The sequence below is a fragment of the Bactrocera latifrons genome, unplaced genomic scaffold, assembly GCF_001853355.1.
Source record: "Bactrocera latifrons isolate USDA-ARS-PBARC rearing strain unplaced genomic scaffold, ASM185335v1 scaffold_47, whole genome shotgun sequence".
NCBI classification, from domain to species: Eukaryota; Metazoa; Arthropoda; class Insecta; order Diptera; family Tephritidae; genus Bactrocera; species Bactrocera latifrons.
The window spans coordinates 1,097,920-1,113,223 of NW_017537123.1; the positions used below are offsets into that span (position 1 = coordinate 1,097,920).

General features: G+C 35.3%; 2 protein-coding genes across 8 annotated transcripts in view; one reads left to right on the forward strand and one right to left on the reverse strand.

Moving 5' to 3' along the window:
* The window catches only part of LOC108973240 (solute carrier family 2, facilitated glucose transporter member 3-like), a 28,855-nt gene that overhangs the window by 10,128 nt on the left and 3,423 nt on the right, over positions 1 to 15,304 (reverse strand). The window contains exons 2-5 of one of the 6 annotated variants that reach the window (XM_018940326.1): positions 13,583 to 13,693; positions 13,321 to 13,481; positions 12,410 to 13,220; positions 11,584 to 12,313 (exon numbers count right to left, since the gene is read on the reverse strand). The exons of 1 other annotated variant lie outside the window; for it this stretch is intronic. In XM_018940326.1, the coding sequence (XP_018795871.1) occupies positions 11,957 to 12,313; positions 12,410 to 13,220; positions 13,321 to 13,481; positions 13,583 to 13,693 (1,440 nt within the window). In that variant the 3' untranslated portion in view covers positions 11,584 to 11,956. Of the gene's footprint in view, positions 1 to 3,753; positions 3,915 to 4,161; positions 4,417 to 4,456; positions 4,492 to 11,583; positions 12,314 to 12,409; positions 13,221 to 13,320; positions 13,510 to 13,582; positions 13,694 to 15,304 lie in introns of those variants that run through there. 4 more of the 6 variants (XM_018940332.1, XM_018940328.1, XM_018940330.1 and 1 more) reach the window with 4 other exon arrangements.
* On the forward strand, positions 4,607 to 7,706 carry LOC108973241 (solute carrier family 2, facilitated glucose transporter member 1-like). Of its 2 annotated transcripts, XM_018940333.1 has the most exons (7): positions 4,607 to 5,298; positions 5,790 to 5,852; positions 5,939 to 6,049; positions 6,106 to 6,266; positions 6,346 to 7,153; positions 7,214 to 7,316; positions 7,370 to 7,706. In XM_018940333.1, the coding sequence occupies exons 2-7, from the start codon at positions 5,841 to 5,843 to the stop codon at positions 7,621 to 7,623; spliced, it is 1,449 nt and encodes a 482-aa protein (XP_018795878.1). In that variant the 5' UTR covers positions 4,607 to 5,298; positions 5,790 to 5,840; the 3' UTR covers positions 7,624 to 7,706. The 2 variants fall into 2 exon arrangements, with proteins under 2 accessions (XP_018795878.1, XP_018795879.1); XM_018940334.1 differs by lacking the exon at positions 4,607 to 5,298 and having other exon boundaries at positions 5,789 to 5,852.

Sequence of the window (15,304 nt, forward strand, 5' to 3'; positions counted from 1 at the left end):
GGTGCGGTTGTTAAGGCCAATGATATCAATATTACAGGCGTACGCCAGTAGCTGTACACTCTTATTAAAGATGGTTCCTTCTCGGTATAGTTCTATAGCTAGAATTATTTTCTCCAGAAGTAGGGTTGAAGAAGTCACATGAAAGGGAAAGCGCCATGTCTAAAACCTTGTTTAGTTTGGAGAGGTCCTTTCCGAGTTTTGCGGGGATACCAAATGGAGACATCGCGGCATAAAGGTAGCTCCTTTTCGTGCTGTCGAAGGCAGCTATGAAATCGACGAAAAGGTGGTGTGTGTCGATTCTCCTTTCACGGGTCTTTTCTAAAATTTGGCGCATGGTGGCTGGTCGGTTGTTGAGTTTCCAGGTCTAAAGCCACACTGATAAGGTCCAATCAGTTTGTTGACGGTGGGCTTTATTCTTTCACGTAATACGCTCGATATATAAGATACTATTATATGTGATGTTGAGGAGGCTTTTTCCATGGTAATTGGCGCAGTTGAATATTAAGTACGAAAGCTGGGGCTTATACACTTACGGTATATACACAAAAAAATGTGCTTACATATGCACATATGTATATTAAATTATGTAATTAACAACATTGAAATGCCGAGGTAAAAGCGTATGTAAATATGTACCTATATCCAATCATTCTATTTTGAACTATTTTGTATTTCATTGTTATTAGAAACATAAGCCACAGCTATTAGGATCTTGAACACCCGACCATTCTCACATCTGCGGTATACTTGTGCGTCATGACTATTTTCTTTAGTTCCTTGAGGAGATTCTGTTTACCAACCCTCGTACGTACATGTGCAGGTGATATATGTGTTTATCTGCAATTGTTTATGATAAGTGTGATTGAGTAATAGTATGGTAATTACCTAAGTTAAAATTTTATGAAAAAATATATTACAACCTTCAAAAGCAACACTTCCGAAGAAGGTATACATAGAAAACACATAAACTTTTGAAAAAAATCGACGAAACGGCTTGATCGATCAAAAGAAGATTTTTTGAAATTTATTTATTTCCTTACTTTTCTACACAATTACATATATACATACATATGTGATCCCTTGGTATCTTTTCATATACAATGTATGTTTAATATATGTATGTATACATTTACAAGCTCCTGTACGCAATTAAATGAAAAAAAAGATCTATGCCAAGAGCCACATGAAAATCTTTTGTTTGGTCTGTTTAAGTTCTTTGTGGCATATTATAAGGTATGTGTTTCATAAATTAGATTGAATGGCTCCGCTTATAAAATTTATGACAGTTCATCGCATTTGTTGTCTTTTTTTATACTCGTGCAACATGTTGCTACAGAGTATAATAGAAATCGGAAGATAACCCCGGTCACTCCCCGTATAATAATATCTAAATGCACCAGAGATATTAAATTTAAAATCCGAGATTGTATGAGAGAGCTTTATGGAAGCCGGTGTGAAAATGGCACCGCCCCCGCTTGGGCGATTTTGACTATATTTAGTGCGTGGCGTTCTTCTGATATTCTTATATCACAGTGTGAAAACTGACGAGATACAATCACGCCTATTTCCCATATCACACAGTTTTAAATTCCATTTGATTCTTTCACTTTCCAGTACACAAATCGGGAAGCAATTAATATAAGGTGATAAAACTTTGAATTAATAATTCATTTAAAGTATGCCACTTTATGACCAAAAATTGTTTAAATCCAATAAGTCCTTAGGTAGCGAATATTTAGACCCCGGTATCAATAGTTGACTTTTGACCGACAATTTCGGTCAATGTAGGGGATATACAAAGGAAATGCAGAGAGAATTATTTCCTGACAATAGTAACTCTGAGTATCAAAATTGGAATTGATTGGTTGAATTGGACCAATACTTCCCTTAATCACCATATACCTAATATAAATATTTTCGAACTTTCTTGTGACTTTATACCACAGATTTCGGCGAATATGTGAGTCATCTGATGAAAAATGAAAAAGCGTATTTTACTCGTAACAGTGTATATTTGTGTCTATGGATGAAATTGGGCGAAAACTTGTTCTAGCCTCCATATAACTAATATCAGGATTGTCGAACATTCGGCTAACCTTACAACTCCCACATACTACATATTATATAATGGTTTTCGTTTTTCTAGCAAATCTTTTACCGAATAAGTCGGTCAGTGCTTATGTTTAGATCTTATGGTTGATGTTTTACATATTAAAGTATTTATCTGGCATTGATTCGCGGAAATTGCTAGAGTATAAAATGGTTGGTCACACCCGAACTTAGCTCTTCCGCACTTGTTTTAAAAATGTATTTTTCTTTTAATATCCAAACATTGATCAACTGTTCGAGCGGTGATATTAAATTTTAGATAATTTGATTTATAGTTCATTTTATATTTAACATTAAATTTTCTGGCCTAACTATTTTCTATCGCTTCTGAGAACCGCGCAAAAAATTAAAAAATTATGATGATATTGAAAGAAAATAAACAGCAATATAAAATAAAATTGTTCCAATATAGATGTCTTGTAAGTATTTTTTTTTTGTTTTTGTTTTTGGTAACAACGAAACGTATGTATGTATAAATATTAGCACACATGAAAAATAATTATTGTAATTATTAATTTAATGTGAAATCTGTCACCTACTAATATACTGTTTAGATAGTTGAATACATATGCACATGTGCCAGCCATCACGCCGTTTATTTAGTGACAGACGCGTCAAGTTTCCTGAGCAAAAGAATAATAGTGTGGACAACACCAATTTTCGCTCAGTGACTTTTCGTACAAAAAATTAGCACGAACTTTCAAATTCATTTTATTCTTACGTAGCGCGCACATAGGCAGAGACCGTACGTAAAATGTGCCAATACCCGAACAGCAAAATAATATTTCTAAGTACGGAGAGTATTCTTTCAAGTGCATATGATTTTAACAGGCGCTATTATAAGAAACTGGGGACCGATTGCCGTTCCCTATTCCTATTATGGGTAAGAAATTATCCTCTGCCAGAGGGCATGTGCGACCCAGGTATTTTGCGATATCTTGCTTAACATTCGATCCGAGCGATCTTTTGATTTTTGTTGCTTAATTAACGACATTGTTTTATAGGCGTGGAAATGAGTAAGAACAAGTATAAGGAGGAGCTATAGGATGTAGTAACCTTTATAACCTCGCAGTGTGCAAGTATCAAATCCCTGGCTACTTTCAAATATCGGTAAACAATTTCTCACATATGTACATATATAATATATGAATTAAATCCACTAATCACGGCATGATGATCATTTATCCTGGGGTAGTCCATGGACCGATTTCACAAATTACATTAAACTACAATCTAATACATCCGCTTTTATACGTATAAAGGGTTAAGGGTACTCAGAATTTACTACTGCTTACTTACCGAGTTATTCGACAATTAGCAAAGAGTTGATCGATCTTGATCGATCTGGAACGTTTTAGAACAGATAGCTGGCAGCAGCTGCAAGGGATCGGTTAATTGAGTGTAAACTTCAACAGCGTTTTTATCAAAGCTATAGTATGTTTTTAAACTAGTGACCACTGTAGCTAGAAAACACTAGATTATCTATAAATAAAGCCAAGGATTAGTGATGGTCACTGTAAGGAGCTTGGTTTGGAACTTAACAAAACGTCATCACTTTTAAAATAATTATATGAGGGCTAGAGTATTTACCCACTTTCACAAGACACATTCTCAAATATGCAAATATAGAAAATTGGTGATTACCTAAATATCGAGTTTCTTTGGTGAAAGTAATCGGCGCGAATTATTTTAGCTTTTCCTATACACGGCAGCCCTCGAATAAAAACTGTAATCATTGTAAATGGAAGAGCTGGGAGAACGTCATCGCCTCATTTGTTTTTACGATAATCTTCACCTAGGCAATACTGTAAAAAACAGTTCATGTAATACATACATATATGTGTGTACATACATTTAAATATGTAAAACAATGGTTTTGTATTTTTGGCTGCATTTGTATATCTTAAGAGTCAATGTGACGTCACTATTGAAATATGTATATGTGGATGCTACTAACAATATCACAATTGAAAGCTTGTGTAAACAATATTCTGATATGTATGGAGTAAGAATATCATCATATCACAGCTTGAAAAAAGTTTTTGTATTTACTTGATTTCCATTGGACTTCTGTCTGCGCGATAAGCAGGATCCACTTTATTTTACTAAATTTTTAAAATCTATTTTGCTTTATCATACTCGTACATACGCTTTTAATTCATTTTTGCCACGAATTTTTACACACAAAATTTATCATAAATTATTTATGGCTACAAAAAAATAACACTAAATTCACTTTTAAAATTTTGCATAATTTTATAAAATAGATAAATGACGAATTAAAATGCCAGCGGGTATAAATTTATGACAAAAGGTCCAGCGTCACTCGTATGCAGAAAGTACATACATCACTGCCGCGCCAACTTTTCCTATTTCGATGCGATTCGTTTTTTGCCATCCGCCAGAGAAATCACTACTGACACTATTTTGCCGCGGCGGCCATCAAAAGAGTTCGAAATTGAGATTTTTCCGTGGTGATTCCTCGGTATTGACGTCGTGCTTATGACGATTTTCCACGATCAGCAATTTTTAGTCGAGAGAGTTTGGGGATTCTGCGCAGACAGTATGAAAAGATTAAGCAGATGAGCGGTTAATTAAAAGTTACGAAAACTTAAGTATATGTAGAATAAGCTATGTTAATCGTAGATAAACCGTGGCCACAAGTTTTTGACTATTTAAACAAACAAATAGTTCGTCAAAGTTAATAGGAAGAAATGGAAATATTGTTAGAATCCTTTGGTGACATAGATCGATTTCGACTTTTTAGAAAATAATTGTTATATGTTTATTATTGCATGTTTTCTTTTTATATATTTAATTATCGAGTGAATTGTCTCTTGTAATGTGAAAGAAATTGGCGAATCAAAATATTGTTGGTGTGATTTATCGTATGATATTTGTACTCTAACCTAAAAGGAGTTTGATAGCAATTACACTTTTAATAATTCTGATCAGTACTGTGAAGTAACAGGTGGATGTGCTTTCATTATTTTTGGACCTTTTTCACATTCTAGCAGAGAGGAATACATTAAACGTATCAGAAGGCGATGTGCGCTGACTTATCATCAATATTCTGAGGTAAAGAATATACAAGCAGGGTACATGAAAACTAACGGATGAATATAATTATTGTTACATAAGATTTAGACAATTGGCGTGAACTTGCATCAAAAGTGGGAAAAATCAATTGTAAGCTATCTTAGCAATATCAAGTGAACGTACAGTTATATAATATATTAATATATAGTTTGGTACCGAAAATATGTGAAGTCGGTCCGCTGACTACCACTGCTCCTATACACTACATATCATAATTTTCGATAATCTAGCAGACTTTTTGCCAATATGTCGTCAGTGTGTGGGTTCTTCACAAAATTGGCTAGAACCATGTTAATATGCCCTTCTCTTATTGTGTGAGAAATATAGTATATAAAAAATATATAAGTGTTAGTGTTACCGAATTCGGTAGAAATTGTTCTGAAATTTTCCTGTTTCGTCAACAACCAAAAAAATTTGACCGTGTACAATGGTCGGTTACGACCGAACTTAGCTCTCCATACTTGTTGTACGAGTTTTCTGTTTTGTAATGAATCGTCTGTAGTTGTTTTGATGACTTGTAATTTTGACAGAATTAATTTCAATAAAAAATACAATTCAAATAAAACTCAATTCCTTTGAAGATACACAAGTACATATACTATACAAAAGAGGGACATTTTAATTCTCACGAGATGCCAGACGATGTAAGCATAAGACGTTCAAATTTAACCACTGTCCGGCCATTGTATTTTAATATAACGAATAAATTATTATAATTAATATATAACAGCCGAAACGAGTTGGGTGGACCCCAATGCTGCTGCTGATATGCGTCGGGACCACCATCGGTGCTGTTATACCCCTTGGTTATGCGCTGGGGGTTATGAATACGCCTGCTGAGGTGAGATTGGGTAATATTCCCACAAACTGCTAATCGCATGCATTGCCGATTTCAAGGTAATCAAAAAATGGACTATCGCTAGTGTGTCCAGAACATACAACGTTCAACTCAATGCAACGAAGGCGGACATACTATGGGCTAGCATAGTGTCAATTTTTCAGGTTGGCGGCATTTTGGGTTCCTTTATTTCTGGATATATAAGCAACAAATTTGGAAGGTAAAAAGCCGGGAACGCCGCACATACATAAATATATAAGTATAATGATTTACTAGTTCCACGCCACTTCTTTTTACAGAAAGGGTTGTCTTGCATTCAGCGGAGTTTTGTTATCCTTAGCTGGACTTTTTTTGCATTTCAGCCGTATGGCTCACCTCGTTGAGATGATGTTATTCGGTCGTTTTTTGATCGGTATCTCAGCTGCGCTAATCTACACCTCACAGCCGATGTATTTGTTGGAGTGCGCGCCAGTACATCTGCGTGGCAGTGCTGGCGTCTTCACACTACTTGGCATAACGGGTGGCATTGTTTTTGGACAAATATTTAGTTTACAACAAGTCTTTGGCAATGAGAAGTGCTGGGAATTGGCCTTAAGTTCTTACTTGATTTTTGTTCTGATTGGCTTCTTTCCGGCCTTTTTGTTTCCTGAATCACCCAGTTGGTTAATTAAGGTGCGCCAAGACGAAGAATTGGCCAGGAAGTCTTTGAAAAGCTTACGTGGAAAAAATGCTGATGAAACTATAAATACCGAAATTGCCGAATTGAAAGCTTCAGCCGCTGCCTCTAGTGAAATACTTGGATTTTGGGCGGTGCTGAAGAACTCAGAATTTTGCCTGCCTCTGCTAATTGTTATCTCATTTACCGCTTGTCAAGGTTTGAGCGGAATTAATGGTATTTTCTTTTATTCAGTAAGAATATTCACCAAATGTGGATTTTCCGACGAAAATGCCACCTGGTTAAATTTCAGTTCTGGTGTGCTAAATTTCGTGTTTGCGCTCATTAGTTTGGTTTTAATGGAGAAATTCAACAGACGCCCCTGCATGCTCCTCTCAGCGGGTGCTTGTGCTGTATCATTAATTGGCTTGGGGTTCGCTTTGAAGTATATTGTAAATATCTATGCTAACATTACTATAGTCATTCGATTTGGATACTAAAATGCATTCTAGGATTACGTCAGCTGGTTCCCAATACTTTGCGTTATTTTCATGGCTTCCTTCATAATATTTTTCAATGTGGGCCTAGGCCCAATACCATTCTTTATAGGAACAGGTAAGTTTGCCAAAATATAACTTTAAAACAACTAAACACTTAGAACTTTTAAGAACTCTTTGAATTACCACCTCGTACTGTGGCCATGGCTACCGGGAACTTTTCATGTTGGACTGGTAATTTCTTGATCGGTATGTGTTTCCCTCCTATAGAGAGCCTAATTGGACCATTTTGTTTCCTACCCTGTGGTGGTGTTTGTATATATTGCCTCTTGCTCACGTGGCGCTATGTACCGGAGACACGTGGTTTCGAGCCTTCGGATGTGAAACCTTTGATGGCAAATGGTCTTAAATCGAAAGTAACCTAAGGTGAGATTACAGAAATTGATTGAAAAAAAAACTGTGTTACTAAAATGAAGTTTATTGCTTGCAAAGATTCTTACTGTTTCGTTAATCGAAGAAAAATCTTTTTTTCTCAAAATATAAATAAACATATTATTGTTGTTTTCTATTGGAAAAATTTTTATTAAAAATAAAAATACTTACTGCATAATGTTAAATTTAGTTCTGAAAAATGTTAATTTTTACCATCTGACTAGCTGTTTCAGTTTGAGTTCGATTTCAATTCATCTTCAATGGCTTTGATAGTAATGTTTTTCACTCGCAACAAGGTGCACGGTTGTTTGTTAGATATAAACTTGTTAATGTATATATGTACATACATGCCTATAGTATATTTAATATATCGAAGTGACGAGAATATTATTGTAGTCTAACACTCTTTCAAAGAGGCTTCATTAAAATAGGCTCGGTGTGCTCATAGGAATTCGTTAAAAAATAAACCACAACGGGCCTGTTCCATAACGCGTCTTTCTGAAAACCACCAGCATAGCTGTCATACATTCAATCGGTTGTCTGATTAAATGGATAAAATACTTAATGTCCTCGTTTTAAATTTGCACAAACTTCACATCATCAACAATTATTATACAGTTACAGGCACATATGTACATATGTTGGGAAGATATAATTATTTTCAAATATTACCATGCCATTTTTTGCAATATTACCAACATAAAAGTATTAAGTGAATATTTACGAATTGATGTGCTTAAGCGGTCATTACAACAGGTGTTTTTGTTTAGTATATTCAAATAAAAGCCTCCTCAGCAGCCAACAAATGTACTCATGTACATGCAAGGCGTATACAAAATGTGTTAACTTAAGTGAATTAATTATAAAGAAAAAATCTTTGTTTAAAAATAACGAAGTATGCCCCACTTTGTGGTACACTGCGAAAATATGTGCGAAGTTGCCAACTGAGATTTCTTACGGCTCCCCTAAAACAGTCAATGATTAATTTAAAAATTTGCCAGCCCTAATAAAATTACACTGTGATTTTTTTGGGCTCTAACGCTGAATGGAACGCCTATTTTTTTAGCGAGGTGGACCTGCTGAACTCAGAAACTTGAATGGAGTTTTTGTTTTATAAATTGATGTTCTATAAACAAATAAAGACAGTATTAAAGTTGTATAACATATTTTTAATTTAAATTACTAATTTAAAAAAAAAAATATATTTTACCTTTGACAACGAATCAATATAGCTGAGGTTTAAGTGGTGAATATAAAAACTAAGCCACTTATTCTGAAAGAAAATGATGAAAAAGTAACTTTTCCACTTATCAGCAGAGGTACCCTCTTTCATTACAAACTAGTGGTAATCTGCTAACAATTTAGCATTGCATCTTCCACGAAAACCTGCTTAAAAGCAACTCTTCCTTGAGATTTAATTGAATTTTAATAATATATTTTCCACTAATATAATAAAACTTGTCCAGATGATTGACACTTGCTGCGATCTCTTTTTTCCATGACTTTCGAAAAAAATATTATGATTACCTAAATAAACTGTTAAAATGATCTTAAAAACACTCAAACTTTTAATTTATAGTCGTACAGAGTTCTGTATTACAACAAATCTGCAATGAACGACTATGTATTCCCATAATGAAATCTCAGTTACATGAATTGTGTTCCACAGATGTTGCTTTGCAATTATCTTGCATTGTGTGAACCGGAAAGTTTTTTTCTCCTTCCTAATTGATCTATTTCTAAATATACATGTTATGTATGTATTTGTGGACCATTAGTCATTAAACCATTAAGCGTTTAATTGCTCATTTCATTTCATTTCATTTCAGTTTGAGTCGCACATAATAGCGTCATATGTATAACCTGTCTCTTATACACATCTAGATGTGTATAAGAGACAGGTATGTATTTGTGGACCATTAGTCATTAAACCATTAAGCGTTTAATTGCTCATTTCATTTCATTTCATTTCAGTTTGAGTCGCACATAATAGCGTCATATGTATAACCGTGCCAATGCAATTAAAATTCTCACTAAGTCTACGTAATAACTTAGTACAGTTCTGAGTTGATGAGTTTTTTGGCAGATTACACACCGTTTGTCGCAAAGTCAACTAAATAATAACGTCAGCAAACTGCAGCCGACTGTCATCCAATGTTTACATATATGTATGTACTTATGGTTTATAAAATATTTCAGTATCTATGTATAAGGAGTACCGTTATCGTATAGAGAGTTCCCTCGTGTTAATATATACATATGTACAACATAGATAGTAAATGTATATACACATGCATATGTATTTGCACATGTGCATATAAATACTAAATCATAAAGGCAAATCATTTATTACTCCATAAAATTATTTACCGCTTCTATATTTCCACAGCACCGAATCAAGGCTAAAGTAATTAAATGCAGGCGCACTCATATGTATACGGGTTATGCAAAAGGCATATTTGTCATATGAAAGAGATTTCAACATCAAAATCAAAATCAAATCAAATTAACCAACCTTGTTGTGGGTGGGTCCTAACGGTGTATGTATAAGCATGTACAGTAGGCATATAACAAATTTTGACGAAAAATTTGGCATACCACCACGTGGTGACAAATATTGTACAAGTAATGAATATCTCTTTTTAAGGTGACGTTCCGAGTAAAAATGGATTTCTAAAAAAAGTCAAAATTTAAAATTTTTTTTTAATATTTATATTTTTACACTTTTGTCAGTTGTTACATGAAATAAGTTTTAAGTTTAAATTATGTGATGATTTACACAATGGTAAAATGTCTTGCACAATTTTAATTGCACGCTCTGCGCAGATGTTACTTCGCTGAACTTCCTTAATAACTGATGGTTTATTTACCCCATGTCTGAGAAAACATTCATTTGCTTTTGTGAAGCCGGCCAATGATTTCTGTAGTGTGGCGAAATTATTTTTGTTGAAAGTATGATCGGAAAACCAAATTTCGCTCCAAGCACCGCACACAAACTTACAAATAGGATATAATTGCAAACGATATTCAGAAATAAGTATAAAGGCTAAAAATGCCAAAATAGCTCTAGAATTCCAACGGGCATTACCGAGTGCTGGTATTGCTTTAAATTTTATGTAGGGAAAAGTCGAAGTATTTAAAAGATTCGACCAATTCATATAAGTATTGCACTTCCCTTAGGTCCATTAAAAGGCGTTTGGAATAATAGGAAGATTATTAGTTAAATAAATATCTATTATTATGAAGAAAAACGTGTACACTGTACTCAACTTTTTTTGTTTTTTTCAGCAGTTCTGATAAAAAAGTAATTTCGTTTTGCGCGGAAACTTTTTTGCAATTTCGGAAAAAAAAAATAATGGGGTTCACACTTTTTTATTCTCTATTTGACTATGGTGTGCCGTTTTTCGTATTTGCAAAAATTGTAAAAAGTTATATGCCTATGTACAGTCATATCCTAAATGTACACTAGGATGCCAGAATTCGAAATGTCTGTCTCCATATCAATAATTTTAGCGTTTAGCGATTATTTATGTGTATACTCGAGTGTTAAAATACCCCTAAAACTTCATTAATTCCTAATTTTATATCTCATTTCGCTTCATTGCCAATTAGATTAATTTTAATTTTGAGTTCACCGAACTCGGTTTGGGTCATAAAAGAGGGTTCATACTGATATCTTTCTCCACAACTAATTAGCTGGAAATGTCATCAATTGGAAGGTTCTTTTGTCTCAATATTTTGTACAAAATGCTTCGAGTCATGTCTGTCATCAGTCATAATTTGATTGTAAAAGCAGTCAAGCTAATTTTTACAGTCTTGTCAACAAATGTGCGAGTAATTCGTTGAATATGACACCTTTTCCGAAATATTACCTAAATCGGAAATGTTCAAGAGCAGCTCCAAGTTTTCTATACAAATTAAATAAAACTCCTAAATAATAACATCTGTCACAATTATCTTTGCTTACTTTTTTTAAATTTTTATTTTTAAAGGTAACAATGTTTTGACAATAACTGCTTACATACCTAAATATATATGTACATATTATTTAGGTACATAGACATACATGTAGACCGTAAATGATTAAGGCAGGTGCGACATTAAAGCTTGGAGTAATTGGAAGGAATAAATAAATAACTAAAGATATGTTGCTATAGGAATATATACACAGAACACATGTGCATCCTATTTACATTAAAAATATTATAAAATTAAATTTTACAACACAGGTACTTTGGATACCAATACTAAAGCGCTGGAACGCACTTGCCTATCGTTTTACTTACGAAAATACTAAATTCTTACTTTTCTAAAATTAGATGTCGCTCAATGCACTTTAGAACGAAATCCTTTAGCCATTATTGGTTTAACGTCCGCAACATCTTTTCCGCGAGTTTCGGGTAGGTAACGCCACGTCAGCAGAAAACAATACAGACACATCGCAGCACAAGGTAGGAAGGCATAAGAACCCCAAATAGCCTCTAACATGGGAAAGAACATTCCAATCATAAAGTTACCACTCCATGAAAAAAAGTTGCCCATCGACATGGCCACCGAGCGCGACTCGACTTCAAAGAGTTCTGCGCCCACAAAATATGGCACAGGCGCCAGGCCCACATTGAAGGAGAATATGAAGGAAGCAATGAAGGCAATGCAAAGAATTGGCAACCAACTTACGCGGTCCTAAAATATATGAGATTGGATAACAAATGAATGAGTTGATAATATATCGGTATATGTCCATGTTCAATAAAGCGAGGCTTGCTATTTAATACTCACAATGTAATTCAAGGCAAAAGCCATGCCGAAGAGCGATATTCCACAGCCGCCAGCGGAAAACATCATTAGCGGACGACGTCCAAACTTTTGTACCAATATTGGGCTTACACTAGCGAATACTAAATTCAAAAAACCTGCACCGAAATTCATCCACGTTGCAATCTTTAGCGAAAAGCCTCCCTTCATGAAGATTCTCACGGAGTAGAAGAAGATCGCATTAATGCCGCTCAATTGTTGGCATAGTGGAAATGAGCAGCAGATTACTAGTGGCAACAAGTATTCGGGATTTTTAACAACAGCCAAAAAGCCTATTTTCTCGTTGCTTGCATATGCGACTAATTCTTTCATATCAGCTATTTCGGTGTTCACACACTCATCGGAATTCTTTCCGCGCAAACGTTCCAGTTCTTTACGTGCCGCTGGTTCATCTTGACGCATCAAATAAAGCCAACGTGGCGATTCCGGATACCAGTAGACCGGAAGAAAGCTAACCACTACAAACACTGTATAGAAACTGAGTGCGAACTCCCACAAGTCTTCGGTGCCAAAAACCTGTTGAAGACTAAAAATTTGTCCGACGAAAATTCCGCCAGTCACGCCGATCGATGTGAAGACAGCTGCACTGCCGCGTAGGTGCGTTGGTGAAATCTCCAGAAGGTAAATCGGATGAACGGTGTAGGTGATTGCGGCAGCAACACCAATGGTAAAACGCCCAATCAAGAGCATCTCCACCGAATTTGTCATCCGACAAAAGTGTAAAAGAATGCCGGAGAGTGTCAACAGGAATGCGCTGACCAGCAGCGATCCCTTTCTAAAACAACAATATTAATAAATTAGTCATACGAAAGCAAGAGTTTTGAAGTCATGTAGATTGTAATATTTAGAAATTATGACTGATCCAACTAGCTCACCTTCCAAATCTATTACAAAAACCTCCAGCTATGAACGACCCAAATATGCCGCCAATGAGAAATATAGACACAATCGCCGACCAAAGCAGATCGACTTGTGATGAATTCAATTGCTCGTTGTAACGTATCGCAAATGCATCGAGACACCAGGATTTAATGTACTACAAATTAAGTAAACGGGGGAAAAGACTGAATTGAACTTGAATTACTTTAACTATATTTCTGTGCAACTCTGTTTGTATGCATGTATGTAGGTGTGTACCTCTGCGGGTGTATTCATAACTCCAAGACAGTAGCCAACGGGAATTGCGGTACCAAGAGTGGTTGCAAAGCAAACTAGTGCCAACAGGGGTGTCCAACCTTTACGTTGCGTCTGAAAAATAAATGTATGTAAATATGTAAATAACCGATAACGTAATATTTTATGTTATGACAACAATTCGTTAGTTGAAATTCATCAGCCGATGAGAAGACATTTAAATATAAGGCATACTAAAACAAAATCCATTATTTTTCCAATAGACGGTATTAGTAGTATGAATCTCGTATTACGAACGGATTACTCGCATGAACGTCAAGCTAAAATGGTCACTGACTACTGGGTGAGTCGCGTAAACGGTGACCAAACAAGGTTTGACGGTAAGGATATGATTGGTGCGTTTGGACAGGAATCAACTATTATGATTAAATTTGCCTTCCTTGTAGACTGGTTGAACAATTCGAACCAAACTTAGTGCACAACATTCGAATGACGCTACTTGCCAAATAACATTCCTCTATCTGAATTTATGCTTAATGTGTTTTGTTTTTATTTTTTAATTGGAGAAAATATCAAAAGCCGGAGTACTGAAAACTCTCAAACGGATCCACTTGATGTACAGGGTTTGTCCGGAAAGTAAAAGAACTGATTTTCTTTCGCCGCGACTGTACTTCGACTGTTCTTCAAGTATGAGCGCACCGACTGAATTCGGTAGAGGGCGTTCCTAGCCAACGAACGAGCTGTTGGTTAGTTGTCTCCGAGCACCTGGAGAGTCTGGGCAAACATTTTCGAGCAACGTGTTTCTGTGAGTGGAGCAAGCCGAAAATTCAGCGTTCGTTAAATCAGAGGTACGCGATTAAATTCTGTCCAAACTCGGTAAATCTGCGACTTACCCAGATGCTACTTTTGCAAGAAGTGGAGTGTTTCGGTTTTGGAGGGTCGGGAAGAAGTCGCTGATAAAAACCGTGCTGGGAGACCTGCGATAAGCACCGTCAATGTGACTCGTGTGCTCAAAGTTTTGAACTCAGACCGCCGACTAGGTATTCGTTCAAGCACCAAGCAGAATCGACCTCGGCCCTCAAGACTATTCCGAAGAATTTTCCTGGGGTGATGCCTTCAATGCTTGAAAATCACGCTGGCAGCGCTACATCGACGTAGAAGGAGCCAATTTTGAAAGTTTTTAAAGATTTGTAACATTGTAAATAATGGTTCAATAATTTTTTTTAAATCGACTCAGTCCTTTTACTTTAGGAACAAAATTTGTACGTATGTATGTATGTGAGACTGTGTTATCTCATAATAAAAGAACTTATTTGACAATAATCCCACATAAAGTGTAAGTATTTACATTCACTATCTGTTTTCTTTTCCAATGTTCACATCTCATTCAACAAGTTCATTTCTATAAACACCGCACTGTCGTTCCCAATAACTGGCTTTCAAGGCCATATAACAAATTTTTGCAAACCACCCAATATCCGCCATATTCCTCACATTCTCACAATTCGCAGAGTATTTTATGTGCGATACTGTTGAAACGAATATTTAAAATATATATTCTTTTGTATGCATTTAAATATGATAATATAATATACGATATTTAGAACAAAAAAAGATTTCATAAATGCAATTAAAAATCATAATTGTAATTCTACTAATTTATTTACGATAAAGCTGATCATTGAACCGACTTCGAAATATTACACTCGACTCAAATCCCTTTCT

What these genes read in the sequence shown, in the direction of transcription:
- LOC108973241 (XM_018940333.1), top strand. An exon ending in TTATGAATACGCCTGCTGAG is followed by an intron (nt 6,050 to 6,105) that starts GTGAGATTGGGT and finishes GCCGATTTCAAG; the next exon opens with GTAATCAAAAAATGGACTAT. An exon ending in GGTTCGCTTTGAAGTATATT is followed by an intron (nt 7,154 to 7,213) that starts GTAAATATCTAT and finishes AATGCATTCTAG; the next exon opens with GATTACGTCAGCTGGTTCCC.